The following is a 27,477-nucleotide window of genomic DNA, read 5'->3' on the forward strand; positions in this document are numbered from 1 at the left end:
AGGTGGGTGGGTGTGGAGCCGAGATGGGCGGTGAAGAGGCCCGGCCCCACGGAGGAGGCGGGCTGAGACCTGCCGGGGACGGAAAGGGGCCGGAAGGGGGTGGCCGCCGGTCCGGCCCCGCCCCGGGGCCGCCTCCTCGCGGGTTCCGTTGGCTGTGGCGGCCGCTGAAGCTGTGGCGGCGGTGGCCGCGGGGCGGGCGTAAGATGGCGACAGCGGCGGCGGGAGCCCTGGGCCTGCTGTGGGGCTGGCTGTGGAGCGAACGCTTCTGGCTGCCTCAGAATGTGAGCTGGGCCGACCTTGAGGGGCCGGGCGACGGCTACGGCTACCCGCGGGCGCGGCACATCCTCTCGGTGTTCCCGGTGGCGGCGGGCATATTCTCCGTGCGGCTGCTCTTCGAGCGGTGAGAGTCCGCGAGCGAGGGGCGCGGAGGGCCGGGGCGCGGGCCGGTGGGGGACGCCGAGCACCGGAAGCAGAAGTGCCGGGAAAGCCCGGAAGCAGGGGGCTGGGAGAGCCTGGGCCGCCGCGCGGGATGCTCGGAGGGTGGCCGAGGTGGTCGCGGAGCCTAGGTAAAGACAGAGCTTGGGGCGTGGACGGTGAAAGAGCCAGAGTCGGGGCCGGGTGGGGGGCGCGTACGCTGGACCCTTTCCATCTTAGATCCCGGAGGTCGTCTGGGGGGTCTTTTAGGTCTTTTCCCAGCCCCCAAGGATTCTGACGGAAAACAGGTTGTGTGTGAGCTGCGGCCGAGAGCCCGAACAGCCGAAGCGAGAAACAGGAAAGCGCCACAGGAACCAGCACTAGTCGGGGCTGTGGAAGCTGAAGGGTTAACGCAAGAGCCAGCCGTTCCTAGAGAAAGGAGCGGGTTCTTGGGAATCTACGACTTGTGAGGACACTTCTGAGAGTTGAGGGGAACAGGGTTAGGCCCCAAGCCTTGGTTTGTCAGTTCATGGACGTTGTGTGTGTGTGTGTGTGTGTGTGTGTGTGTGTGTGTGTGTGTGTGTATCTATCCCCCCCCCCCGAGAAAAAACCGCTGCCAAAGCCCGCAAGAGAGTAGAAATCTGGTAGGGATAAGGCGTGGTGGAGCCTGAGGCTTCCAAAGTATGGGAAGGTGTCAGATTAGTTGCAGAACAGGCCTTGGAGGCCTGAGATGGAAGGAGGAGTGGTCATTTTGAAAGGATGAGAGCCGTAGGGCTTAAAAGAGGACAACATTCTTTTCCCGACCGTGTGTTCTTGGTAAAAGTGATCTCACTTTTCTTTGAGTGAGTGGTTAGTATCTGCTAAGATACAGTGTTCACAGAGGACTTAATGTGTTGCTTTTATAATGTGGACTTAGAGCTGTGGGTGATTTTATCAAATCTACTCAGACTCCAGGAAAGGAGACTTCTTTCCGCATAGGTCTCAAGGTAATGAGGATGGCACTTTGACATCTATTGTTCATTTCGCCCTCATGTAGAGCAGAAATGCCCTTTCTAGGATGGGGATATATTGCAAATAATCTGTTACTCTCTGAAAAAGTAGTATTATGTGTTTTGGATTACTTTTCAAAACTGCGTACTATTTCTGACTAATCTTTAATAAAATATTTTATATGTAGCTAGCTTGTCATTCATCCATTTATTCATAGTGTTTGTGTGTTGTTACCAGAGTGCTCTGTCAGACATTCACGTACAAAAATAGTTGTTTTTAACTGAAGCAAATGAAACTGAAAGATCTAAATGCCTTTTTTGAGTCCTTGGGAACTTAGTGTTGCAGTTTTTAAAGTATAGTCATTGTATTAAGTATTCCTGGGGAGGCGCACAAACCACTTTTCCCTCTTAATAACCTAGATCCAGGTACTCTCCTCCTTAGCAACTGTATTTGAGGGCTGAAAAAAGAGAAGGACAATGTAATGACTAAAAGGAAAATACACAATTCAGGACAGAAAAAATTTAATTGTCCTAGGAAAGAATTCTCTGCTTTTCATATAAATATATGCCAGTGTGGAAATTTCTTCATGTCAATGGTAAGAGGAAATAGCTTGTTGCTTATAAATACCCATTTCATATAAACTTGGATATATCTTAAGAGTTCCAAAGAGTTTCCTCAGGTGACTGTGAAGACTTATATATCCCCTGGCAGAGCCACTGGAAAGGATCCTTTACCTGTGGGAATTCTATCTGAATGTTTCTGTGGTGCTCCAGTGTCCATAAGGGTGTCCATAAGGGTGGATGGGGATACTGAGCTGAAAGCATTCTAGTATGATATTCCTTGGCTAATAAGGTCAGGCATCTTTTTTCATCTCATGTTTGATCTTAGGAAAGTTTAACCCTAGAAGCAGTCTTGCTATTTTGTTTCTTTTTATAAAACCTACTAATTTAGGAGTAGAATTGACTACAGGATTGTCGTTTCCTCTCTTGCTACACTGGCCTTTCATAAAGGTAGTTGAAGCCACTCTTGGAGTATAGTAAAAGACATATTAGAAATATTGGTACAGGGGCGCCTGGGTGGCTCAGTTGGTTAAGCAACTGCCTTTGGCTCGGGTCATGATTCCAGGGTCCTGGGATCGAGCCCTGCATGGGGCTCCTTGCTCTGTGGGAAGCCTGCTTCTCCCTCTCCCACCCCCCCTGCTTGTGTTCCCTCTCTCGCTGTGTCTCTCTGTCAAATAAATAAAATCTTAAAAAAAAAAAAATGTTGGTGCAGTTAATTGTCTTTCCTACGGTTTTCTCATTTCTCAGATCCTATCTGCTTGGTTTCTAGAAGTGATTCATGTAGTAATCATAGACTGTAAGAGCTATAACTCCAGCCTTTTTTTATAGACAGTAAACTAAGGCTTAGAAACATCCTACAGCTTTTCAGAGGTTTCATACTCACTGGGGGAGGAACTAGAACGAAGATCCAGATCGTTTTCCCAAGCCTCGTGCTCTCCCCACTGTATGATGTGGCCATCTTTTCCTGTTCCTTAAACCCTTTTTCAAGGATTAAGATTTAACCCCCTCTTCCTAGTATTCTAGGATTTGGAGAACAAACCCATGCTCATCTTATTCTTGGTTATTTAATATAATGTATTTGACTTGAAGACTCTGTTTTTTTCTCAAATTTTTGTTTCAAATTGTTCTGCATATTTTAATGAGTCTGACACTATGCCCCTTGATAAATTATGGCTATTTGTGCTCTTTTAAGAATCTCCCAAAGAGGGACACCTGGGTGGCTCAGTTGGTTAAGTGGTTTTGGCTCAGATCATGATCCCAGGACCCTGGGATCGAGTCCCACGTCGGGCTCCTTGTTCAGTGGGGAGCCTGCTTGTCCTTCTGCTGTGCTCTTTCTCTCTCTCTCTGATAAATAAATAAATAAAATCTTAAAAAAAAAATAAAAAAGAATCTCCCAAAGAATAGCTGCGCCTGGTTGGCTCAGTCAGAAGAGCAGGAGACTTAATCTCGGGGTGGTGAGTTCAAGCCCCAAATTGAGGGTGTTGAGATTACTAAAAAATAAACTTTTTAAAAAAAATGCTTAGGGTTTTGTTTTGTTTTTCTTTTAAGGTTTTATTTATTTATTTGATAGATAGTGAGAGCAGGCACACAAGCAGGGGGAGTGGGAGAGGGAGAAGCAAGCTTCCCGCCGAGCAGAGAGCCCAATGTGGGGCTCGATCCCAGGACCCTGGGATCATGACCTGAGCTGAAGGCAGACGCTTAACGACTGAGCCATCCAGGCGCCCCTAAAAAATAAACTTTAAAAAAAATATATCCCAAAGAATAAACATAGCATTTACAGTTTGGTCTTACTTTCTCATCCTCTTCATCAACCACACTGAGCATTTATTTATTTTTTTTTAAGTTCCCACATTCCCTGGAGAACTACCTCTGATAGGGATGACTTAGGAAAAGCTGCCTGACTGGGCACCTGGGTGGCTCAGTCGTTAAGCGTCAGTCTTCGGCTCAGGTCGTGATCCCAGAGTCCTGGGATCGAGCCCCACATCAGGCTCTCTGCTCGGCGGGAAGCTTGCTTCTCCCTCTCCCACTCCCCCTGCTTGTGTTCCCTCTCTTGAGGTCTCTCTCTGTGAAATAAATAATTAAAATCTTAGAAAAAGAAGAAAGAAAAAAGCCGCCTGACCATAATAAGTGTATCTAGCTAACTATTTTGCTGAAGAACTGCAGGTAGGAGATTATTACCTACCAAAGAATGGAGGCTTTCCTTTGTGGGCCTCTGCTGAGTGGTGTATTGTGGTGGCCTGCACCTTGCAAAATGCCTCAGGAATAGCATGTGGTCAGTAGATATCTATTGAATGTTTGAGAAGGGTCCATCCTCATCTACACAGATGCCCAGAGGAGTGATCGGAATCTAGATCTTCAACCTGAAATAGATGTTTGGCTTGACTGAGAGAGGCAAAACTAAAATTCCTTTGTTTCTGGTTAAATTTCATCATGCTATATTTGCATGTTGTGCACCTTTCTACAGCTTTTTTTCTCTTTCTCCCCTCCCCCATACACATATTCATGCTACCCTGTACCCTAATAAAAGAGGGATGAGAAAATTCCACGTGTTTTTTAAAACTTTTTCATATTAAGTTCATGATAAAATTATTTGAAATTTAATATCTAGTCACTTGAGCACTTGCTTCTTGGGATCAAGTAGGAGCTTGAGACTTAATATTGATACCATCAGAGCTATATAGGCTCATTTATTTTGAATATGGTATTGCAATAGGAGCTTTGTGTTGCCAGAAGAAAATTATTTGTGAATTATGCAGGAGATAGATTAGAGCTGTCCTTGCTGTTCATTCATTATTCCAATCCCCTCTTCTCTCTTGTTACTTCCAAAGCAACCTCACTGGAGTGTGTAAAGAGCCTTCTCAATACCATCCTCTGTCACAGGAGACTGAACAGACTCACTTGCTGGCCTGTCATGTAACTGACAACAAGAGTAGTGACTCATTTTTTGCGTGTGCACGTTTCTTAACCACTCATTTCATCTTCCTCTTGTAAGCCTTGCTATCTCTGCTACATACTGCCTTTTTTTTTTCTTGTTTTCCCCCACTTCTGCTAAGTGAAGGTAGAACTTTTTTCCCTCTCCCTGACAGGCCTCCTGCCCTCCTCCCAGATCCATGTCAAGTCACAGCATTGTGACCCAATATTAGTGGGTCCTCTAGACAGGGTAGAGAGGCTTTGGGAAAAATGGACGTAGCTGCTGGCTAGGCTGTAAGAGAGACTGCCCATTCCATTGCATCCCTAAAAGCATTCTGTTGGGCGTTATTGGATTGTAAATCATAGAATCAATTCAGGTTTGCAGATCCAGCAGAGCAAGATTGGAAAAGACAGTCACATGGCCCTGCCCTTATCTAAGAATCCACCTCTTAATAAGCTCCAATCGGTCAGAAGCCTTATGTGTCCGTCCTTTCTCTGGGGAAACTTCTTTCCCCAACCCTTTGTGTGGAGTGGGTGTTAATGCTTTGCAGGCAACTCTGAATACTGTCATGCCTGAGGTCGGGTTCCTGACTTATACCTGAAGACAATATATTCATCACAGAAAAAACGTCAGATATTTTTACTTTAGCCACTGCCTGATTCAGAAAACTAAGGTCTCCTAAATGGGGTAAGAAGAAATTAATGAAGAGGAGGCAAGCAAGTGAAATCTGCACCCTTCTTATAGAGTGGAAGGGAGATATACCTCATTTTGGCTTCCTCTCCAGAGGTATTTTTAGGCAGATAAAAGCTGCCCTTCACTGAGTTTTGGACAGTTTGTGCTTAAACTCACTCCTTCTTAATCTTGGGGGAAGTTAATTGAAATGTTACTGCAAAAGGAGTTAAATCATAATCACTTCTAACTAAAAAAAAAAAAAAATTGAAACCAATTTTCCTAGAAACAAAAAGTTTTCCTAGATGTGAAGAATTCTTTCTGAATTATCTTAAAACTGTGCTATTAAGTACAGTAGCCACTAGCTTTGGGGGATTTAAAACGTGACTAGTCCAGATGTGATGTGTTAGATGTGTTCAGAGTGTAAAATACGCACCAGACTTTGAAGACAGTGAAGGAAAAAAAAATGTAATATATCTCAAATTTTAACATTGATTACATATTGACATGATAGTATTTTCGATATATCAGGTTAAACAAAGTATATATTTTTTAAAGATTTTATTTATTTATTTGAGAGAGAATGAGAGATAGAGAGCACGAGAGGGAAGAGGGTCAGAGGGAGAAGCAGACTCCCTGCCAAGCAGGGAGCCCGATGTGGGACTTGATCCCGGGACTCCAGGATCATGACCTGCGCCGAAGGCAGTTGCTTAACCAACTGAGCCACCCAGGCGCCCTAAACAAAGTATATTATCAATTAATTTTACCTGTTTCTTTTTTTCTTTTCCTGAATGTGGCTGTTAGAAAATTTAAAATTATATATGTGGCCTGTACTATATTTCTACTGAGCAGTGCTAATAAGTAATTCAAACAAATATTTATAACTAAAAAGAATTTTAATGTAAATTCACATTTGATTCATTTTTTTAGGACCAGAAGGTGGTCAGTCCTAAGTATATCAGACCATGCTTTAAACAACAGGTTTTTCTAAAAATTGTGGTAAAAATGGGGTTTTTAAAATGTAAGTAATTTCCTGAATGATATAAATGATGTTATAGGCTATTTTGAGTAATCACTGAATGATCCAGTCTAGCCAAGCATTGCTCTGTAGTTTTGCTTTTCTGCATGTCTTCTTAGTTGAGTAGTTAATGATCTGTAAACAAACAAGTTTGTCAAGTAGTTATATGTACATGGGTGCTGCACAGCCCTGATAGGACATTAAGAATAATCACAGTATTTTATCTCTTATCAAAATTATGGAATTTCTTAAAAAGGGTATTCCTGGGGCACCTGGGTGGCTCAGTGGGTTAAGCATCTGCCTTCGGCTCAGGTCATGATCTCACGGTCCTAGGATCGAGCCCCACATTGGGCCCCCTGCTCAGCAGGGAGTCTGCTTCTCTCTCTCTCTCTCTCTCTCTCTCTCTCAAATAAAGTCTTTTAAAAAAGAAAAGGGGGGTATTGCTTGTATTCTTTGGCTTTCGGATAGTGTCAGCAGTTGTAAGATGTCTCAATAGGCACAGAGGGTCTCAAACCCAATCAGATTGTTGTGGTTGTGTTTAATTATTCTTGGGGAAATTTCTTTTTCCTTCAGCCTATATATAGGCTTCATTAAGTTGGATTAAGTGAACTGCTTGAATGGGTTATCTACCTTAACTGCAGATTTCCAAGATACCTACTTTCATGCTAACTTTTTGTACATAAAATAAAAGTACTTCAATTAAGAGAAAGAAAAATACTGGTTCACTGGGTTATATAGATATCCCAAATGTCAATACATTTCTTTATATAGTATTAAAAAAATCATATTAGTTAATCTCATCAGAACCAGTCTTATCATGAAAGCTTGAAGCATTGGGAAGTTGTCAAGCTCAAAGGTGGATATAAGTTCTCTAAAATTATAATTTTCACTTGAAAGCTTGAATTTTATCATTGGCAATAGCTTTTTGTTGTTGTTTTTGACGAGACGGGTTTATTTTATTCATTTTCAAGAAAATGTTTCCTAAAACACAGATCCAAATAACCTTGATTTGTCTGTTGGCCATTCTTTCAGGTAAAATGGTATTCTTTGAGAAAAGTGATATATTTCAGCGCACAACTCAGTTGAACAAGTGTTTCCATGAGACAAGTATATACTTTGGTGTGCAGCAAAAGTGCTTTCTGTGTACTTCCCATTTTATCACAGTGCTTTTTAAAAATATACTCAAAGGCTGAGATTTATTAAAATCAGTCATTTGTATTGCTTCATCAAGGACATTCTTAAGTGAACTGGCTTAAGAAAAAAAACAATGAGGACATAGCAAGGAAGAAGGCAATGATGACTACTACAGTTTGCTGCCACTGCCTTGATAGATTCTCAAGTGTTGTAAGTTTCACCTTCCCTTGCTTTGCACTGTCATTGCAAATGTCAACACAGTAACAAAGGCAAATAATGTCTTAAAATTATTTTGAAAATAGTTTTTACTTTGTGGGCCTCTAGAGAATATCTCAGGGACCCTCTGCGGTCTGTAGACTATACTTTGAGACCTTCTGCTCTAATTGAATAAGATCAACCAGAGTGAGTGTAGAGTGAGAAAAGAAAGTGCATAGAACTCTGAGGAAACAGCATGTTTTAGCAGAGGGGAAAATAGAAACCCAACAGGAGGTAAGAGATAGGACAACCTTATAGTATTTGATAATATCAGTAGTTAGCATTTAATAAGTACTTACTTTGTCCCAGGCACTACTCTCAGTGCTAAACCTTGAGTTCTCATAGTAACTTTATGAAGTAGGCGGGTATTACAGTCATCCTCGTTTTACAGGTGAAAAAAAGGAAGCATAGAGAAAGTTAAGTAGCATGTCCGAGTGACTCAACTAGCAGTGTATACCAAGCAGTCTAGTTCTACTGCCGGGGGGGGGGGGAAACTAGAAAGAATATGGCAGTAAGGAAGCTAAGAAAAAAGCATTTCATGAGGGAGGGCATGGTCCGTAATGTAGAATAAGGCCGAGTGGTCAGGTAAGATAGAGGACTGAAAAGCATCCATTTGATTTCACAGTAGGGAGATCACTGACAACTTTGGCAAGAGCAGTGCCAATGGAGTGTAGGGACAGAAGCCAGATGAGAGAGGGATGAAGGCTAGGAATGAGTGGGAGTTAGAAGAGAAGGCTTGAGGAGAGAACTTTTTCCAAGAACTTCACAGTTGTGAGGTGGGAGAGTGCCCAGGGTAGTAGGGGCAGGGAGAGCTGTGAAGGTGAGAAGAACTTGAGCATGTTTAAGTCTGACGAGAAGAAAGAAATAGTGAGGCTGAAGATAATAGGAAAAAAGAAGAAGAAATAGAATGAAATCTCTGACCAGGAAGAGAATGGATCTGAAGCACAGGGATCTTAGTTTATAGAGTGATTCTGATGCCAAAAGTTGAAGGGATTCCCTTCTCTTAACCAAGATGCTTAAGAATCTGAGCTATTTCCACTTCCTTCTTCTTCCTCCTTATATTTCCACTACTGTAACTCACTACTCTCTCTTGAGTCTCTATTCTACTGGAATTTCTTTGGTGAAGATTACCACAGATGTCCCAAGTTGCCAAATCCAGTGGATATTGAAGTCCTTGTCTTACTTGATCTCTGCCTCATTTGATAACGACTCTACCTCTGGCCTTCCTGTCCTCTAAATGTACCTTTTGTGCTAGTATTTCCCAGGATCCTGACCTTGGTTTTCTTCTCAATCTGTGTTCCTTTCTTGTTGAAATCACCCCCACGATTTTACCTACCACCTATATTCTCATTCTCTTGGTCTCTTTTTTCTTTCTCAGATCTGTGTCTGTGTGTCTTAAACCCCATTCCAAGTTTATTTGCCTACTAGATAGTTCCATTCAGTGTCCCATGGGCACTTCAAATTCAGCATAACACAATTCATCTGTCACTCCCAAATTTGCTTTCTTATCTTATGCTCTACTTGGTTTGGACACTATAATCAACTTAGTTTCCCAAGCTAGAAGGAACGCTTGACTCTCTTTTGCCTTCTGCATCTGATCAGTCACCAAGTGCTGTTAATTTTACGTCTTCCACATCTCTTGAGTCTGTCCTTTCCTTTCCACTTCTATAGCCTTAGTTCAGTGCTTTATCACTTACAGCATGGAGTTTGTAATTTACAGTGGCCTTTAACTGATGACACTCCTTTATTAATATATAAATCTATCTATCTCTTCTCCACCCCGGCCTGAAGCCTTCCAATGACTATCCATCAACTATAGGATAAAGTTCATGCTTAGCATAACATACAAGGCACCTGTGATCTGGTCTCTAACTCTCTGTATAGTTTTTTCTCCTGCCACTATTGCCAGCCCCGAACTTGTTCGTTGCATATTTCTTTAAGCACACTTTCTTTTTTTTTTTAAAGATTTTATTTATTTGTCGGAGAGAGCAAGAGAGAGTGTGCATGAACGGGGGAGGGGGGTGGCGCGGGGAACTGAGCAGGGAACCCAATGCAGGGCTCCATCCCAGGACCCTGGGATCATGACCTGAGCCAAAGGCAGACGCTTAACCAAGTGAGCCACCCAGGCGCCCCTAAGCATACTTTCTTTCTTAGCTCTGCTTTAATACATGCTATTGCAGCTGCCTTTTTTACTTTCTCCTCTTTGCACCCTACAGAAGCCACTCAAATTTTTAATGTGATTGGATTAAGAATTCAGTTGCAAAGGGAAAGGAGTTTCGGAATCTGTTTTCTGTGGGACTCTGCATTTCTTGGGGTACATATGTCTTGGTGGAGGATTTTCGAATGCTGCTTGTGTACCTAAGGATTAAATTCTCTAAACAGACTTTATCTGGCCTTAAGAATCTTTATTTAAACATCTTATTCTCTCTCTCTCTAATTGATAAAATCTTAAAAAGGAGGGGAGCGCCTGGGTGCCTGAGTCAGTTAAGTGTCTGCCTTGGGCTCAGGTCATGATCCCGGGGTCCTGAGGTCAAGCCCCGGGTCTTTGGGCTCCCTGCTCGTCAGGGAGTCTGCTTCTCCCTCTCCCTTTGCCCCTCCCCCCAACTCGTGCTGTCTCTCTTTCTCAAATAGATAAAATCTTAAAAAAAAAAAATAAACAGCTATATTCTCTGTGTGTGTATGTGTGTGTGTGTGTGTGTGGTGGAGAGCATTCAGGTTCAGATATTGTCACTCATTACTCTACCTAATGATATAACATCCTCATCAGTCTGTATAAGACCTTTCTCTTTTTATTGTATCTTTCCCTTCATTCCCTATTTTGATTCCTTTGATGGTTAGTTTACTTTTTTATATATAAATTTTGACACTTCATATTTTTCCAGAAATTTATCTGAGCTACTGCTTCCCAGCCTAATCATGTTGCTGCACACATAGAAAATAATTTTTGTATTGCACAGTGAGGTATTTGAGGCCAAAGGCTACAGACTAAGGTTACCTGGCTACCACAGGCCCCATGGATCAGCCTGAGAGCTAAGAGCAGTATCTCAGGATAAATACAGCCCAAATATAGTACTTGACATGATACACCCAGTTGAGAAGCTTGATCTATACTTTGAAATATATTTGTGTATAGCTCATATCCATCAGTGATGTTTCAGTGAATCACGAAGATAGAATTGTTTGTATAGCTCCTGTTTTTGGTATGAAAAAGTAAAGTAGTAAGTAATTTCATCTTAATTAACCCAGGCCTCAGTCAGCTGCTGCCATGTATCTGGACGGCAGGAAAAGGGCAGAATGAAATGGTGTCTACAAAGCAGAACAGATACGTTACAATCAGGTTGGGTCACTAGACTCATGTTCCTGGAGTGTCAGGTGGATAGGAGTAGCTTACCATTCACTATAGGCCTTAAATGCCAACTAATTCAGACCTGCAGGCAAAGGGGAGTCTGGTCTTTCAAATTATTTTAAAAAACTTGGGCAACAAATTGATCCTGGAGATGACAGAAAAACACAAGATAAATTTGATTTCTCAGTGTCATCCAGCACAGCAGTTTTCAAACTATGATGTCAGGAATCTTTTACACTCTTAAAATTATTAAGGATCCCAGAGAGATTTATGGATAGTATCTACCAACATGGGCTGCTTTAGAAATTAAAATGGAAATTAAAAAAAAAAAATTTTATTAGTTCATTTATAAATGACAATAAATTGATTGTATTGGTAATATAATTAATGTTTCATGAAAAATATTTTCCAAAACAAAAAAATATGTGAGAATAATAGCATTATTTTACATTTTTATAAGTCTCTTTATTTTTTTTAAGATTTTATTTATTTATTTGACTGAGAGAGACACAGCAAGAGAGGGAACACAAAAAGAAAGTGGGAGAGAGAGAAGCAGGCTTCCCACTGAGCAGGGAGCCCGATGTGGGGTTCGATCCCAGGACCCTGGGATCATGAACTGGGCTGAAGGCAGACGCTTAACGACTGAGCCACCCAGGCACCCCTGTAAGTCTCTTTAGTACTTGGCATCTGTATTCTCATGTCAGCTCCTGCATTCAGTCTATTGCAATGTCATGTAACCCATGGAAAATTCCACTGTACGCTCATGAGAGAATGAGAGACAGAAGAATGATTCTGAAGTTATAGAATTATTATGAGAGTGTTTGGACCTTGCAGACCTCCTGAAAGGGTCTCTGAAACCCTGGGAGTCTCTATGGCATGCTTTGATAAGTGCCTATCTAACAGAAAGGATGAATACCTAATTTCACTTTCTTCATTTAGATGATTCATTAAATACCTAAATAAATCTATATACATAATTTTTTTATCAGAAAAAAGACTTTTGCAATGGTAAGTCCTTATTTATGGTTTTGTGCTTCACACTGAAGCACAAAATAGGTGCTCCATAAATATTTGTCAAATAGATAAATTTTCTTAGGGTCTGTATCTGTATAACTGTAACTGACTAGATGCCAGTGACTTTGTCTTTCATTGTACTCTGTGAACTAATAAGGTCAGGATATGAGCTAATTACAACTCTGGGATATTAAGTCCACTCCAAGGTCCAGATAATAAAAAAAATTATCTTGGCTTCACCCAGGTGAGCAGGGTACAAACCTGTCCCTGTTGTATGAAATAAGATTTCTTGCTCTTCTTGCCTTATGCCAGAGATACCATCAGGGAGAACCAAGACTGAACTGTTTCTGGTAAAAATAATAATAACTGCCTTTAAAAATAATAATAATAGCAGCTGCCTTTTAATGAATGTTTACTAAATATCAGGTACTGGGTTAGGCATGGATCATGTCATTTCATTTTTAAAATAACCCTGTGAGGTAAATATTATGTCCATTCTATAGGTGAGTAACTCACAAAGTCTCGGAGCTGGTAAAATCTAACTTGGGGTCTTTATTCACCTGACTGCTCCTGAATTGAGGAAGAGCCCAGGATCAAGGAGCAAGAGTAGGAATTGGAAATGCTGTGTTTGTTATTGGATGTACCTCTTCATATAATTAATGTAGATGAGAGAAGACAGTGCTTTCATCTCTCATATAGCACAAACTCAAAAGCAAAGAATGACTGACTTAATTACTTCTCTGGATCCTGATCAATCCTGGGTCCAAACTGAGTTCCAACAGAGCAAGGGTAGGATTTGCAAGACCTGTCACTTGTCAGTTACTGAGCAACTACTGAGCACAAACACAGAACCTTGGTAAATACAAAAACAGTATTCCCTGTATATTCTGTGTTCATAAGGAGTTTAAACGTGAGGCGGGGTGCTAAAATATTTGTATACAGAATAATATATCAGGAAATATAAATTAAAGTATCTACTAGTGTTGGCCTTTGAATGAAACTTCTGCACCACCTGTGTGAAAGGAGAGCATAGATTACAGATGTGGCTAACTTTGTGCTCTGAATAAATATTTCTCCATGGCTCAGGAACTTTGATGATAAGAGTAAAAGAAGTTTTCACAGAGGAAGATAATAAAGTTTCTTATTCTCAGTCCCTCCCTTAGAGATAAATTCTGGATTCAAATGCAGATCAAGAAAATAGGTCAAGAGCACTCCATCTTATGCCTCCTAGTCACAATTTCATCTTGGGACTCCTTAAGATGCTAAGAGAACTAAAACTGGTTTTGACTTATCCTGAAAGTGACTATATAGAGCTTTTCCTAGAGTTAATGCTCACAGAAATTTATAGTTGTGGAGAAGAGAGATCTTTCTTTCTCTTTCTCTCTCTCTCTTTCAATAGGCTCCACGCCCAGTGTGGAGCCCAGTGCTTGGCCCAGTGCGGGGCTTGAAGTCACAACTCTGAGAGCTAGAGTCGGATGTTTAACTGACTGACCCACTGAGATGCCCCTTTTTTTTTTTCCAAGATTTTTTTTCTTTTTAGAGTAAATTCTATGCCCAACATGGGGCCTGAACTCACAACCTTGAGACCAAGAGTTGCGTGCTCTACCAACTGAGCCAGCCAGTTGCCCCAAGAGAGATCTTTCTTGAAGAACCAAAGAACAGTTCCTTCATTTTCAAAGATCTACAAGTTAAAAACTAATTAAAATCAATGATAACACCATGGAATCATAGATATAGAAACAAATCTTAGGAATCATCTCATTACTTCTTCTAGATGTTGAAGCCAAGACACAAGAATTAAGTGACTTGACTAAGTTTATATGGCTTATTAGTGGTAGATTTGGGAATAGAACTGAATACTAACAGGTAATTTATTTCTCACCCTTCCTAATTTCCTTTCTTTCAGGCTACTGAAAGTTCTAAGTATTTACATAATCTTTTTTTTAATAAGATTTATTTATTTATTTATTTATTTATTTATTTATTTATTTATTTAAGAGAGACAGAGAGAGCAGAGGGAGAGTAGGAGGGAGAAGCAGACTCACGTGGAGCAGGGAGCCCGATGTGGGGCTCAATCCCAGGACCCTGCGATCATGACCTGAGCTGAAGGCAGCCTCTCAACAAACTGAGCCACCCAGGAGCCCCTACATAATCTTTTGATTAGGCAGGAAGGTGACCAAGACCTAGGATATTTGTATTTAGGAAGAGCACAGTCTCAGTTCTACTGGGCCCTCCAATTAAGATCTTTTTTATCTTTTGATGTAAGGAAAACTGCCATTTATTAAGCATCTTGTTTGTGCCATGGTCTTCATAATACATTGTCGCACTGAATACTTATAAAATTTTTATAAAGTAGACCAGTGCTTCTAACATTTTAATGGGCATATGAAGATCACCAGCGGATCCTGTTAATGCAGATTTTGATTTTGCAGGTCTGGGATGGAGTTTGAGATTCTGCATTTCCACAAGGCTTGCAGAAAAAACCAATAATGCTTTTGGTTTGTGGCCCTTATATTGAGTAGCAAGGATAGTGATATTATCTTCATCTTATAGATGAAAAAACAGACTTATAGAGGTTAAGTAAATTGCCCAAGTTCCTATGGGCAGTAAGTGTTAGACTGGTAAATAAAATAGGTTTGACCTACGTCTTTCTGACTCTAAAGCTCAAGATGTGATTAGGGAAGCCAGGAAAAAATGGAAAGAGAGCTTATGTTTTTAAGATTTTATTTATTTGAGAGAGAGAATGAGATACAGAGAGCATGAGAGGGGGGACGGTCAGAGGGAGAAGCAGACTCCCCGCCGAGCAGGGAGCCCGATGCGGGACTCGATCCCGGGACTCCAGGATCATGACCTGAGCTGAAGGCAGTCGCTCAACCAACTGAGCCACCCAGGCGCCCTCTAATATTTCTTAAACAGGTCACTTCTCAAGGAGTCAATGGCAGAATCCAGGACTAAATAAAAAAGTCCTAGTTCCCAGCCAAGTGTTTTCCCTTTTGCCTCCCATCAGTCCCCTAATCAGGATCTTTCCTTCGTGCATAGCAAACCATATTTAGAATTGGCTTTGGATTTTTCTCATTACAGGTTTATTGCCAAACCCTGTGCACTCCATGTTGGTATCCAGGACAGTGGTCCCTATCAGGCCCAGCCCAATGCCATCCTTGAAAAGGTGTTCGTATCTATTACCAAGGTAAGTGGGCAAAGAAACAGGAAGATTCATGTGAGGGGTTGCTCCGCAGGGCAGGGGAGGATAGAGAGCAAGTATCTCCAAGGGTAGGGATAGGATGGGTAGTCCACATAACTATAAGGAGAGCTTTATCCCCTCAAGGAAATACCTTGGGTCAGGATCCCTTAAATCAAGTTTACATACATTTGAATTTTAGACCTACTAGCCACCACAACCCTGCCCTCCCCAAACACACATCATATCTTGATTTTGTTTATCCCTGCTCCAGCTTCTCTCATTATCTAGTTACATAATCAAAATAAGGAGGGTACAATAGCCTTTGCAGTTGGGTTTTTAATAGTTTTTTTCACTCAGCTTGGGCTGGAGGGAGATGACCAAACAAGGAGGTGTATAAAGGTCAAGGTCTTTGATAATGTAAAATAGGACTTCTTGCTAAAAATGAGTTTTGGGATGAAACCTAGAAAGATAAACATCCTTTAAACTGCTGTTGTTATCCCCTCCTTTGCCACTCAGCTAGTCAAAGGAATTTAATGAGAGGATAGAAGAAAAAGGGATATTCTGACTCTGTTCATACATCTACAGTATCCTGATGAGAAGAGGCTGGAGGGCCTGTCAAAGCAACTGGACTGGGATGTCCGAAAGATCCAATGCTGGTTTCGTCATCGGAGGAATCAGGACAAGCCTCCAACGCTCACTAAGTTCTGTGAAAGCATGTAGGTGTGCGTAGGGAGGTGGAGAGTGAGGAGGAAGGTGGGGTGTGACCAGACTGAGGTTTTCTTTTGTTAGGACAGTAGTCAATGGATATAGAGGACTAACTCAAATTATTATAGGCAGGAAAGAAGAGAACTGGAAGACTGGTCACCCTTAGTGTCTTGAATGTGCTTGCCACTAAGCTACATGTTGTAGTTTCATGTTGTTCCCTTTTCCCAAACAGACTGGGAGTACCTTCCTATAACTGCACTCATATATAGGTAGATAGGCACACCCCTGTCCACCTTGGTAGAGATAGTACCGGCTTGCTCTACATTGACATTCTGGTGGGAAACACCCCTTTTCTGGACATGCTATACTTCATTTCACTGGGTTTTTACTAAGTATCCTCTGGACACAGAACACAATTCATCATTGTCATGCAAAAAGAAAAAATTAGGCACTATCATTAGGGAGTATATGGAAGAAAAGTTGATTAAAGCCAGTATACACTTGTGGAAATCTTTTAAAAAGAGCTGGAAGTTGTCTCTTATCATTCTGGCTTTTTAGGTAACAGTATTTGTCCCTATTCTGGGAACTTCTCCTCCATTTTTTTTTTAAGATTTTATTTATTACTATTATTATTATTATTATTTTTTAAGTAAACTCTATGCCCAATGTGGTGCTCAAACTTACAATTCTGAGATCCAGAGTCACATGCCCTACTGACTGAGCCAGCCAGGTGCCCCTCTGGGAACTTACCGTATTTCTCACCCATAATTGTCTTACCTCCAAGTCTGCTATCTTAACTTCCTCAGCCTCAAAGACATTCTTTTGAGTGAATATTCATCTAACCTCTATTCTTTGCCCACCCAGGTGGAGATTCACTTTCTATTTATGTATATTCTGCTACGGAATTAAATTTCTGTGGTCGGTAAGTCTAAACTCTCTCTGGTCCTCTGTTGAATTCTAATCATGCCTGCATCTCTAGAGATGAAAGTTAAATGCCATTAGTTCTTTATTTTCCCCCTCCCCTTTTATTTTTTCTATAATGCCTACAGCCCAGGTTTATATGCTAAATAGATGGTCTTCTGTCTGGCATCTGACTTCAGTAACTTCATAACTTTACTGTTTCTCCCCTCATTTGGGGGAGATAATAGTAATAATTGTAATAGCGTGGTATAATGGTAATGATTAAATCAGCATAGTCTGTGATGGCTTATAAAGCATTTGACAAAAATTCTGTAACCCTTTAACCCTTTAAAAGTGGATAAAACAGGTATTATTCCTGCTTTTCAGTTAATTATCAAAGTCGAAGAATTTCAGGCTTTTTGATTCCTGATTCCATGGTGGTTGGTTTTTTTGGTTGTTTTTTGTTTGTTTGTTTGTTTCACTGTACCACACTATTTTCCTCTAAATGTTATAATTGAAGCATCAAAATACATGAAGTAAAAAGAGGCAGAACTGAAGGAATGGAATAGACAAATACCATGGTTGGTGATTTTAATACTCTTCTTTCAGTAATTGACTAAAATCACTAGACAAAAAATTACTAAGGATGTAGATTTGTACAACACAGTTAACTAATTTGACCTAATTGACATTTAGAGAACCCTATGCCAGCAACTGAAGAATATATATAATCTTCAAGTATACATGGAAAATGAATTGACAGACCATATGCTAGGCCATAAAATAAGTCTCAGTAAATTTTAAAATTTTGAACTCTTACAAGATATGTTCTCTGACCATAATGGAATTAAGTTAAAAATCAATAATAATAAGATATCTAGAAAATATTTGCAAGTTAAACTCTTCTAAATGACCCATGGATCAAACAAGAAATCACAGGGGTAATGAGAAAATATTTAATTGAATGATGCTGAAAACCCAACATACCAAAACTTGTGGGATGCAGCTAAAGCATGCTTAAAGGGGAAGTTATAGCTTTAAATGTTTATATTAGAAAAGAAGAAAGCTTTAAAATCAATGATAATAGGTTTTTAAGATCTGGAGCAAGAAGAGCAAAGTAACCCCAAAATAAGTTGAAGGAAAGAAATAACCAAAAAAAAGTAAAAAGTTTATGAAATATCGTAGACTTGTACCCCTGTAACAAATAATACATTATATGTTAGTTAATTGAATTTAAATTTTAAAAAAATAAATTAATTAAAAAAAGAATGAAATAGGCATTAGACAAACAATGGAGAAAATTGATAAAGCCAAAAGCTGGTTCTTTTTAAGGTTTAATTAAAACTGTTAAACCCCTAGAACCCTCCTACACTGTTGGTGGGAATGCAAGCTGGTGCAACCACTCTGGAAAACAGTATGGAGGTTCCTCAGACAGTTGAAAATAGAGCTACCATACGATCCAGCAATTGCACTACTGGGTATTTACCACAAAGATACAAATGTAGAGATCCGAAGGGGTATGTGCACCCCAATGTTTATAGCAGCAATGTCCACAATAGCCAAACTGTGGAAAGAGCCAAGATGTCCATTGACAGTTGAATAGATAAAGAAGAAGTGGTATATATACACAATGGAATATTATGCAGCCATCAAAAGGAATGAGATCTTGCCATTTGCAACGTCATGGATGGAACTGGAGGGTGTTATGCTGAGTGAAATAAGTCAATCAGAGAAAGACATGTATCATATGACCTCACTGATATGAGGAATTCTTAATCTCAGGAAATAAACTGAGGGTTGCTGGAGTGGTGGGAGGGTGGGAGGGATGGGGTGGCTGGGTGATGGACGTTGGGGAGGGTATGTGCTATGGTGAACGCTGTGGATTGTGCAAGACTGTTGAATCACAGATCTGTACCTCTGAAACAAATAATGCAATATATGTTAGGAAAAAAAAAAGAAGAAGAAGATAGCAGGAGGGGAAGAATGAAGGGGAGTAAATTGGAGGGGGAGATGAACCATGAGAGACTACGGACTCTGAAAAACAAACTGAGGGTTCTAGAGGGGAGGGGGGTGGGGGGATGGGTTAGCCTGGTGATGGGTATTAAAGAGGGCACGTTCTGCGTGGAGCACTGGGTGTTATGCACAAACAATGAATCATGGAACACTACATCAAAAACTAATGAGGTAATGTATGGTGATTAACATAACAATAAAAATAAAAAAAAAACCTGTTAAACCCCTAGGAAAAAAAAAGAGAAAACAAATGATTGATGTCAGGGAGAAAAAGGGGCTCTTACTATAGATCCTGTTGCTGTTGAAAGGATAATGACAATATTATGAACAATTTAATAGTAGTAGATTCAACAACTTAGATGAAATAAACAAATTCCTTAAAGGACTTAATTGAAACTCCATTAGAGATAATTATTTTTGACTTTTGAATCTTTGGCATGGAGATCTCTCTCTGTTGTCCAATGGAATCACTGTCTTCCCACGTCCCTATTTCCTATATCCTAGATGGTTGATGTTTCCAAAAACTATCCTATAGCTCTCCCTGCTCTTATTTACCTCAAAGTATGGTTTTTCTATTTGTAGTAACACTTTCTTGCTCTAGAAGAAAAACCTAGGCATTTATTGACCCTTTAAGGACCCATACATTCCGTCAAGAAGGATTCCCTTTTCTTCCCCATCTCTCTTGTGCTCCTAGCATAGAGAAAGGGATTTATAGGTGAGCCCGGGTTGAATCCTAAAGGCTGACCTGCATTATCTGTTTTCTCTTAGTCACCGTGGTTCTGGGACATCCGACAGTGCTGGCATAGCTATCCGTATCAGGTACAGTCTGAGCCCTTTCAAGACAGGGGCCTTAGGTATGTGTGGAAGGTACGGTAGGCAGGGCAGTCTCAGGGCAGATGGCATGTTTTCTTGGTACTCTTGAGGGATCAGGCTGAGTCTCTTTGAGTCATATATTCAGGGTATCTATTTCTGGGGCCCCTGTAACAGTGAAATCTAGCCATCTTTTTTGTTCCAGATTCCCTATTATATTCACCCTAATTGGGCTGGAAAGAAAAGCAGCTTCCTGGTACTTAATGAGACGCTTTCTGGCTCAGGTGTCCTTTTTGAATCAAGGGTAACTTGGAGTCCCCTTAGAAGCATCTTGGTTCTAATCTATACTAGAAAAATGTCAGGGGGCTGCTAACAGGGTAGAAGAAGAGAAGACGTGAGTATCTTAAATCCCCTGAAAAGCACTGATTTGTCCGGAATTCTAGACACACTGATTTGACTGTGCTATCGTATGTGATAACCTTATCTGATCTCTAAAGGTACCAGCTGAGAATGTGTATGTGGCGGGGCAGAGGGAAGAGGCCTAATTCTCCACACCAGTCCACAGTCTGTTAGCTATTACAGATCTCGGAAGATGACGGGGAGAAAGGGTGTCTAATAATTTGGGGTATTGGTCCTCTGAGACAGAGAAAGTTGCAGAGATGGAATGAATTTTTGACTAGCTGGTATTCTAACTACTCCTTTCCTCTCTTCCAGCCTCTCACAAGTGGGCTTTATTACTATTATATCATGGAATTGGCCTTCTATTGGTCTCTTATGTTTTCTCAGTTTACAGACATTAAGCGAAAGGTAAGGACACTGGCTCCCCTCAACTCTGATTGATTGCACCCTCCTCCTTTCTAGCAGCCATCATTACTGCTATTGTGGGTTCTCTGCCCTGCCTGGGACCACCGAAGAAGGAGAAAGTAGGTTGGATGAGACTGTTAGCTCTTGGTGATGTTCTCAGAAATGAGACTTGACTAATGATGAAGTAAGTATATTTGAGGCATTCAGGGCAGCCCAGGATAAGAATGGTTAACCAGCTAAAAAGCATACCCTTTTCCTTAGTTTTCTCTAAGGCTCTTAAATATATACATATATAAAGCTCTGGAAATTAGTCAGAACTTAGGGATAGCAAGGCCTCATCTAGGAAAAGGCCTGCTTTCAAAAAAGCAAGATCTGGCTTTTGTTTTGCATTGGGAGATCCTTGCTCTCACTCTGTTCTCCATTCTTGGTAACTCCACCTACTCAAAGAATGTCAACTGTAAAGGGTTTTAGATGACTTATTTTACTGTTTTCTTGCTATTGTTTAGGAAACAAAGATTCAGAGAAGTGAGAGTTGACTTGCCTACATAGTGACAAAATTGGAAATGACTTAAGTTTTTTATAAGCAGACAGAAAGGGCAGAATCTTCACTTTTTGTTTGTATGCACCTGTAACAATGTGGTTCCAGCAGCTCTAACTTTAATCTGTCACTAACTCATGATTATCTTTGGTGAGGAAAATCAGGGTTGGCATTTATGGGAATCGATTGACACTAATCTGGGTTATTAGTTGTTGTATAATCTAGAAGCTCAATCCTCAGTTCAGATGCCTTTCACTCTCCGATGGTCAGGAGACACAGGTCCCCTTATTAAAAATTTATTTTTAAACACAACACATATAAAAAGGTTTGTAATATATATGTGGGTTTTTGGGTTTTTTTTTAAGATTTTATTTATTTATTTGACAGAGAGAGACATAGCGAGAGAGGGAACACAAGCAGGGGGAGTGGGAGAGGGAGAAGCAGGCTTCCCGCCAAGCAGGGAGCCCGATGTGGGGCTCGATCCCAGGACCCTGGGATCATGACCTGAGCCGAAGGCAGACGCTGAACGACTGAGCCACCCAGGCGCCTCTATATGTGGGTTTTAAAACATACTAGAACGTATACTTGTGAACCCATCCCCAGCTCAAGAACTACAACCTACCGTTGTATCTATGTGGAGAGCACAGACTTCTCATCCTTGTTTCTCTGACCCAAATTCACCGGCCTTCTCCCATCCTCTGTCCATCAGTGAGCTGAGAAGTATTTATAAGACATGTCTGATAACAGGTATTTAAAGATTTCTCTGAGTTTAACCTTGGCATTTGAACCCAAGAGGAAAATAGAGCTTTAAATCTGAAAGCAGAAGGTGCTTACAGTTAAGATAGATTATTTAGCATTTCTCTGAAACTTTTTAGAAGAGTTTAGCTTCACCCCTCCACAGACCTCTCCTCTTAGGTCCCTTTGGTTGAAATTTCCTTTATCAAAACAGTCTTAGAATCTTAAAGATACTGCTTTTGGTGTGATTACCACCTGGGAAATTATTTCCAAGTGTCAGGTCAGCATACATGGTCTACATATTCTGCAGCGTCCAAACAAAATTGTTATTTTCTGTGCTTTGAGCTATATTAACATAGATTATAGGTCAGTTACTGGTGTAGAGTTTTGGGTCAAATGCTAGGGTGCTCCATAAGGGAGAGTTTAAACAAAATAGAACCTCTACGGCCTTGCCTCTACCTGCCTCTTCTATTTCTGTTCCATCCTAGGACTTCCTGATCATGTTTGTGCATCACTTGGCCACCATTGGACTCATCACCTTCTCCTACATCAACAACATGGTTCGGGTGGGAACTCTGGTCATGTGTTTACATGATGCCTCAGACTTCTTGCTGGAGGTAAGACCCCCCACTGCCATCCTCTCTTCCCTCATTATTCCTCTTTCTCTACTTTTCTTCCTATCTGAGAATTGGCTTTCTCCCCAACTCAATTCTTTTTCTTCCCCCACCCCCCAATTCAGTTCTCTCTTCCTTTCTCCAGGCAGCCAAACTGGCCAATTATGCCAAATACCAGCGTCTCTGTGACACCCTTTTTGTGATCTTCAGTGCAGTTTTTGTGGTCACTCGTCTAGGAATCTACCCATTCTGGTAAGTGTCAGGGCCATGGAGCAGTGGTCAGTATGTAGCTAATGATACCTTTTGCCAATTCAGGGAACAGGCCACCAAAAAACCCTATTGCCCTGCCTTATCCTGGGCCTAACCTGACCCCTTATGGACTCTCACGGGACCTTACTTCCCTCACACAGTATTTCTAGGAAGATGTGATCCAGACTGAGAACATCCAACTCACTTGCCTGTGGCTTTCCAGACTCCCCTCTGAGGAACAAGCCCTCCTTTGATGCCTAAGTAATTCCTTTGCCTTCTTTTGCGCTGACTGCAAAATTCTCAGGCTCTTCTTATTTTCCTGCTCTTATGCCTTCCCCCACCATAACCAACACACACACCACTCTCACTCGTACACTCACTGCTTTCTGTACAAAGCCAATGACTGTAGGTCGGAGATTGTCCTTAGTCTGAGGGAGTCAACTACCAACTCCCCTGTCTCTGCCTAACAATCTGAGTAGTGACTAGGATCATGATTAAAATTGCTGCCCCGGTTTTGTGAAACTCTTCATATTTTAAACGATTAATGATAGGACTTAATCCATCAGTTCCTGAGATTTACATATCTTTCCCTGCCTTTTAAGATAGAAAACTTCATAGGCCCCCTTTCTTTATCTTTTCTCACTGTGGATGAATATACCTGGCATTTCAACTGTTAGAATGTATAGAGAGAAAACATACTGGGTTCTGCTTCCTAGGGAACTGGGCTTTATTCCTATCTACCTGGCTTTGACTCTAGAATCTCACCACTGGCCTCCTCTTCTAGGATTCTGAACACGACCTTCTTTGAGAGTTGGGAGATGATCGGGCCTTATCCCTCCTGGTGGCTCTTCAACGGTCTTCTCCTGATTCTGCAGGTTCTCCATGTCATCTGGTCCTACCTAATTGTGCGAATTGCTTTCAAAGCTTTGATCCGAGGAAAGGTGAGGAGGAACGATGGCTTCTTTCTTTGGGGCTGGGTAGCGAGATAGGTGTTACTCAGTAGACCCTCTCTCTCTAGCTTAGTGAGCCGCAGCTACTCAAGCACACCCAGCAGAAAGCTTAGGACTTCAGAGTTTTCACCTTTTCTCTAAGTGTTGAGCCTGTTAAGACATGACTTAGAGGGGTGCCTTGCTGGCTTAGTCAATAGAGCACGTGACTCTTGATCTCTGGGTTGTGAGTTGGGGCCCCACGTTGGGTGTAGAGATTACTAAAAAAAAAAAGAAAGAAGAAAGAAAGACATAGATGCAGGAGGAAGGATCTGCCTTCCTCCTGTCCCTTAGGAATGACTATGTTAAATAATGAACAGTATTACATTTCGAGATGCCCTCACCCATTTCTTACCCCTTACCTACATACTTCAGTGCATTTCGTATTTTTGTTTTTTAGCACAGAAAAACTCTAAACTATGAACTGTATAAAAGCGGCCGTGTTTGATTGCCTAAGAATGGCATGGTAGTTCACAAGGCACCCCAAGATGATCACACTGCGATGTTCAAGATGTGGGGCTACGTACTGGCCTCACCCCGCTGTTGTATGAGGCGGGGGTCCTAAATGAGATAGGTATTTAGGGTTTCAAATACCCACCTTACGCTGAGATCCCAAAAATACAAAGAAAGGGGTCATTTAATGATCAAACTCATAGCTGAAGTGTGCAAATTCTGAAGCAGTCAGGTGGGGATTGGCCCGTGGGCTAGGGATTCAGCCTGCAGCAATACAGAGCGCTGGGGGGTGGGGCTGTCTGCCAGGGGAGACACTGAGTCTAGGACAGAGGGATGGAATGCAGCCCGGGCATATATGATCTGTTGTGTCCCTGTTCCTTATGGCTGCAGCTGGTTTTAGAACTTGCTCAGCGTGCCTGTGCATCCTGCTGTAGCTTCTGGGCTACTGGACATCTCTCTTCTCCCCTGCTTTTCTTTCCTGACCAGGTTACCTATCCAGGAAGGATTAGACCCAGACTCTGTACCCTTCACTCTTTTCTCACCTCCTTCCTTTTTTCTGTGCCTGGTGGGAGTTGGACAGTTTCATCTCTTGCATGTAAGTGTATCTGTGCTTCTAGCGCTCAGTAAAGCACGTCCGTCTGAATGTGTCTTTCTTCCTTCCTGCTTTCCTTCCTGTTCCCCGTGTTGTCTCTGAGCATGCCTCTCTCCTGACCCTGTGGGGCCATTGTTGACTGGAGCTCAAGTTGCCAGATTCTTGTTCGTAATTGGAGACAAGAGTTGAGTCTACTCTTTATTTTTTCCCCTTTTTGAGCCTCCCTTTACCTCAAATCTAGATAGACTCTGCCCTCTGGTAGAAACTTCCTAAAGGTCAGGTAATCACTTGTTTGGGTTCAGAGGTCAGCAGCTGCAGTCTTAGAGCTAACCAAAGCAAGTGCCCCACGCCTTGGCAACAGGCTTTGTAGCTCTGTTCCTTTCTCACCCCCCTCTCTCCTTTACTTTTTCTTTTTTTAACAAAACACATTGAGGGGCACCTGGCTGGCTAAGGCCGTAGAGCAGGCAACTCTTAATCTCAGAGTTGTGAATTCAAGCCCCACACTGGGTGCAGAGCTTACTTAACAAAACAAAAATTAAAAAACCCCACATCGATTATCCTTCAGTTCTGGAGGTCAGAAGTCTGGCAGATCTCACTGGGTTTCTCTTCTTTACTTTTTATGGTCCATGGTAGAGAACTGGCAATACTCTGGTGTCATAGGACCGAGTCCAGGAAGAGGAGAACAACAGAAAAAGGCCTAGTTCTGGATCAGCTCTGGGGATAAACAAAAGTCAGGATGACCAACATGAGTAACTCCAGTGGCCGCCACCACCGGAACATAGAAGCAATGACGACAGCCACCTGTGTTGTTTGTACTGGTCTTTTCTAGTGTTTGAGGTAGGAGAGGAGAGAGAGCGCCTGGAGTTTCCCTCAGGCTTACACCCGGACTCAGTGAATGACTTCAGCTCTCTCAGGCTAGTCCTGAGAGACACACCCTTACCAGCACAGCTTCTTGTTCCACAGGGAACAGAGATGATGAGAGAGACACCGAGAAAGAGGCAAAGGATAATCCCAGCCATAGACATGGCCCAGATAGTATTTGAGTCAGGTGCCGCCAGAAAGTAGGCCACAGCGGGAGCAGTGCCCAGACCCGGGCTCTGTGGGCTGAAGTCTGTCTTACAATAGCAGACAAGTTCTTTCCTCACCTTTCCCACCTTTGGCCCCATCCCACCCAGGTGTCTAAGGATGACCGCAGTGATGTGGAAAGCAGCTCAGAGGAAGAAGATGGGACCACCAACCCCAAGAGCGCCTGTGGCAGCAGCTCCAGCAATGGTGCCAATCGGGTGAACGGTCACCCAGGAAGCAGCTACTGGGCTGAGGAGTGAGGTGGTTGGTGTGGGGACCACGGCACACATGGACTCGTAGGACCACCGGCAGCCTCCTCCTCTTGGGCCTCCCCACATCTACACGCTTGTGACTAGGGGGTCTGCAGGGCACTGAGGAGAATCAAAGAAGCAAATATTTTCACTTTTTAAAAAAAAAACTCTGCCATTTTGTATTTAATAGCCTCCAGGTTCTTTCAGTAATGTTATTTGCTTCTGTGTGTGTGTGTGCACGCACCCGTGCATGCGTGTGTGTGTGTGTCTGTGTGTGTGCACGCACCTGTGCATGTGTGTGTGTGTGTGTGCGCGCGTGCGCGTGTATGCACGCGTGCATATGCGTTTGTGCATGTGCATGAGTTTCATTTCCTGAGTTGGGGCACAATTCTAGACTGGGGCCCCTAGGCCTTGTGCCCCTTCTGAACCCACCTCAACCCCAGATTTGGCTGCATCTTGAATAATGCTGGCTCTGGACTGTCCCCTCCCTTGTGGTCCATGGCTCCCGAAGCTCAGGCCATCTGAACAGAACAGTAAAGTTCAGCTCCAGGTTTCTGCACTGTTCCTCCTTGGAGTTGGAATATTTCACATGAAGTTGTACAGAAACAGACAACCATGGTTGGGATGACCCAAGATTTCTGTGGCCCCTAGATAGATTCCCTTCCTCCCACCTGGTGATTACAGGGACAGCTGCTGATACCCTGCTCTTTACTAAATGGTACACAGGGAGTTGGGGGGGGGGGTGGCAGAGGGTGCGCTGAAGGCCAGAGGAGGACAACAGCCACTGGGTGAACCGTTGACGGTTTATACTATTGTTTACTCTTCTGTGATTAAAAGTGCTTCCACCCTCCTCTGCCGTCTCAGCCTCTTTAGTGACTCTATCCCCAATTCCCTGAATCCATAAGCTAAGTAAGAAAATTTTCAGGTCTGATTCTAAAGGTTCTTAGACACCCAATTTTTCCTTTCTGTGCATGCTGGGAAGAGTGCCTACACTCTATGGCTTTATGTGTTAAGAAAAAAATTAAACATGCATAGTGGTCACAAAAAATACTGGGCAGATAAAAGTATGGGTATCACCAAACCAACAAAGGATTTGGTTGAAGACACTTTTAGTGAGATACCTGTATTTCCCACCCAGAGACTACCAGCTAACACTTAAAAGATTGTGATAAATGAGTCTGAGATGTTTTCTCTTTTAGTTCTGTTTTCTTTTAGCTATGGAAAAACAGCCTTCCTAATCCAGACTTTTCTGTAGTTTAGGTCTTGGCAA

The 27,477-nt window shown here is 42.0% G+C and overlaps 1 protein-coding gene across 3 annotated transcripts; it reads left to right on the plus strand.

Annotated features, from left to right (window-relative positions):
* Window positions 1-27,055, plus strand: CERS5 (ceramide synthase 5). Of its 3 annotated transcripts, XM_073882005.1 has the most exons (11): window positions 1-400; window positions 15,393-15,498; window positions 16,078-16,208; window positions 17,062-17,119; window positions 19,879-19,929; window positions 20,635-20,727; window positions 22,486-22,614; window positions 22,757-22,863; window positions 23,645-23,801; window positions 24,786-24,894; window positions 26,067-26,209. In XM_073882005.1, exons 1-11 carry the CDS (start codon window positions 24-26, stop codon window positions 26,072-26,074), a joined length of 1,326 nt encoding a protein of 441 aa, XP_073738106.1. In that variant the 5' UTR covers window positions 1-23; the 3' UTR covers window positions 26,075-26,209. The 3 variants fall into 3 exon arrangements, with proteins under 3 accessions (XP_073738106.1, XP_025738815.2, XP_025738813.2); XM_025883028.2 differs by lacking the exon at window positions 24,786-24,894 and having other exon boundaries at window positions 5-400; window positions 26,067-27,055; XM_025883030.2 differs by lacking the exons at window positions 23,645-23,801; window positions 24,786-24,894 and having other exon boundaries at window positions 26,067-27,055.
* The last annotated feature ends 422 nt before the right edge of the window (window positions 27,056-27,477 follow it).

The sequence above is a fragment of the Callorhinus ursinus genome, unplaced genomic scaffold (genome assembly GCF_003265705.2).
Source record: "Callorhinus ursinus isolate GAN/ISIS: 27379988/994484 unplaced genomic scaffold, GSC_fseal_2.0 scaffold44, whole genome shotgun sequence".
Taxonomy (NCBI): domain Eukaryota; kingdom Metazoa; phylum Chordata; class Mammalia; order Carnivora; family Otariidae; genus Callorhinus; species Callorhinus ursinus.

Excerpts from the sequence above, each read along its gene's own strand:
- CERS5 (XM_025883028.2), top strand. The coding sequence starts at position 24 with ATGGGCGGTGAAGAGGCCCGGCCCCACGGAGGAGGCGGGCTGAGACCT. Across the intron at positions 401-15,392 it reads GTGCGGCTGCTCTTCGAGCG|GTTTATTGCCAAACCCTGTG; the intron begins GTGAGAGTCCGC and ends TTCTCATTACAG. Across the intron at positions 23,802-26,066 it reads AAGCTTTGATCCGAGGAAAG|GTGTCTAAGGATGACCGCAG; the intron begins GTGAGGAGGAAC and ends CATCCCACCCAG.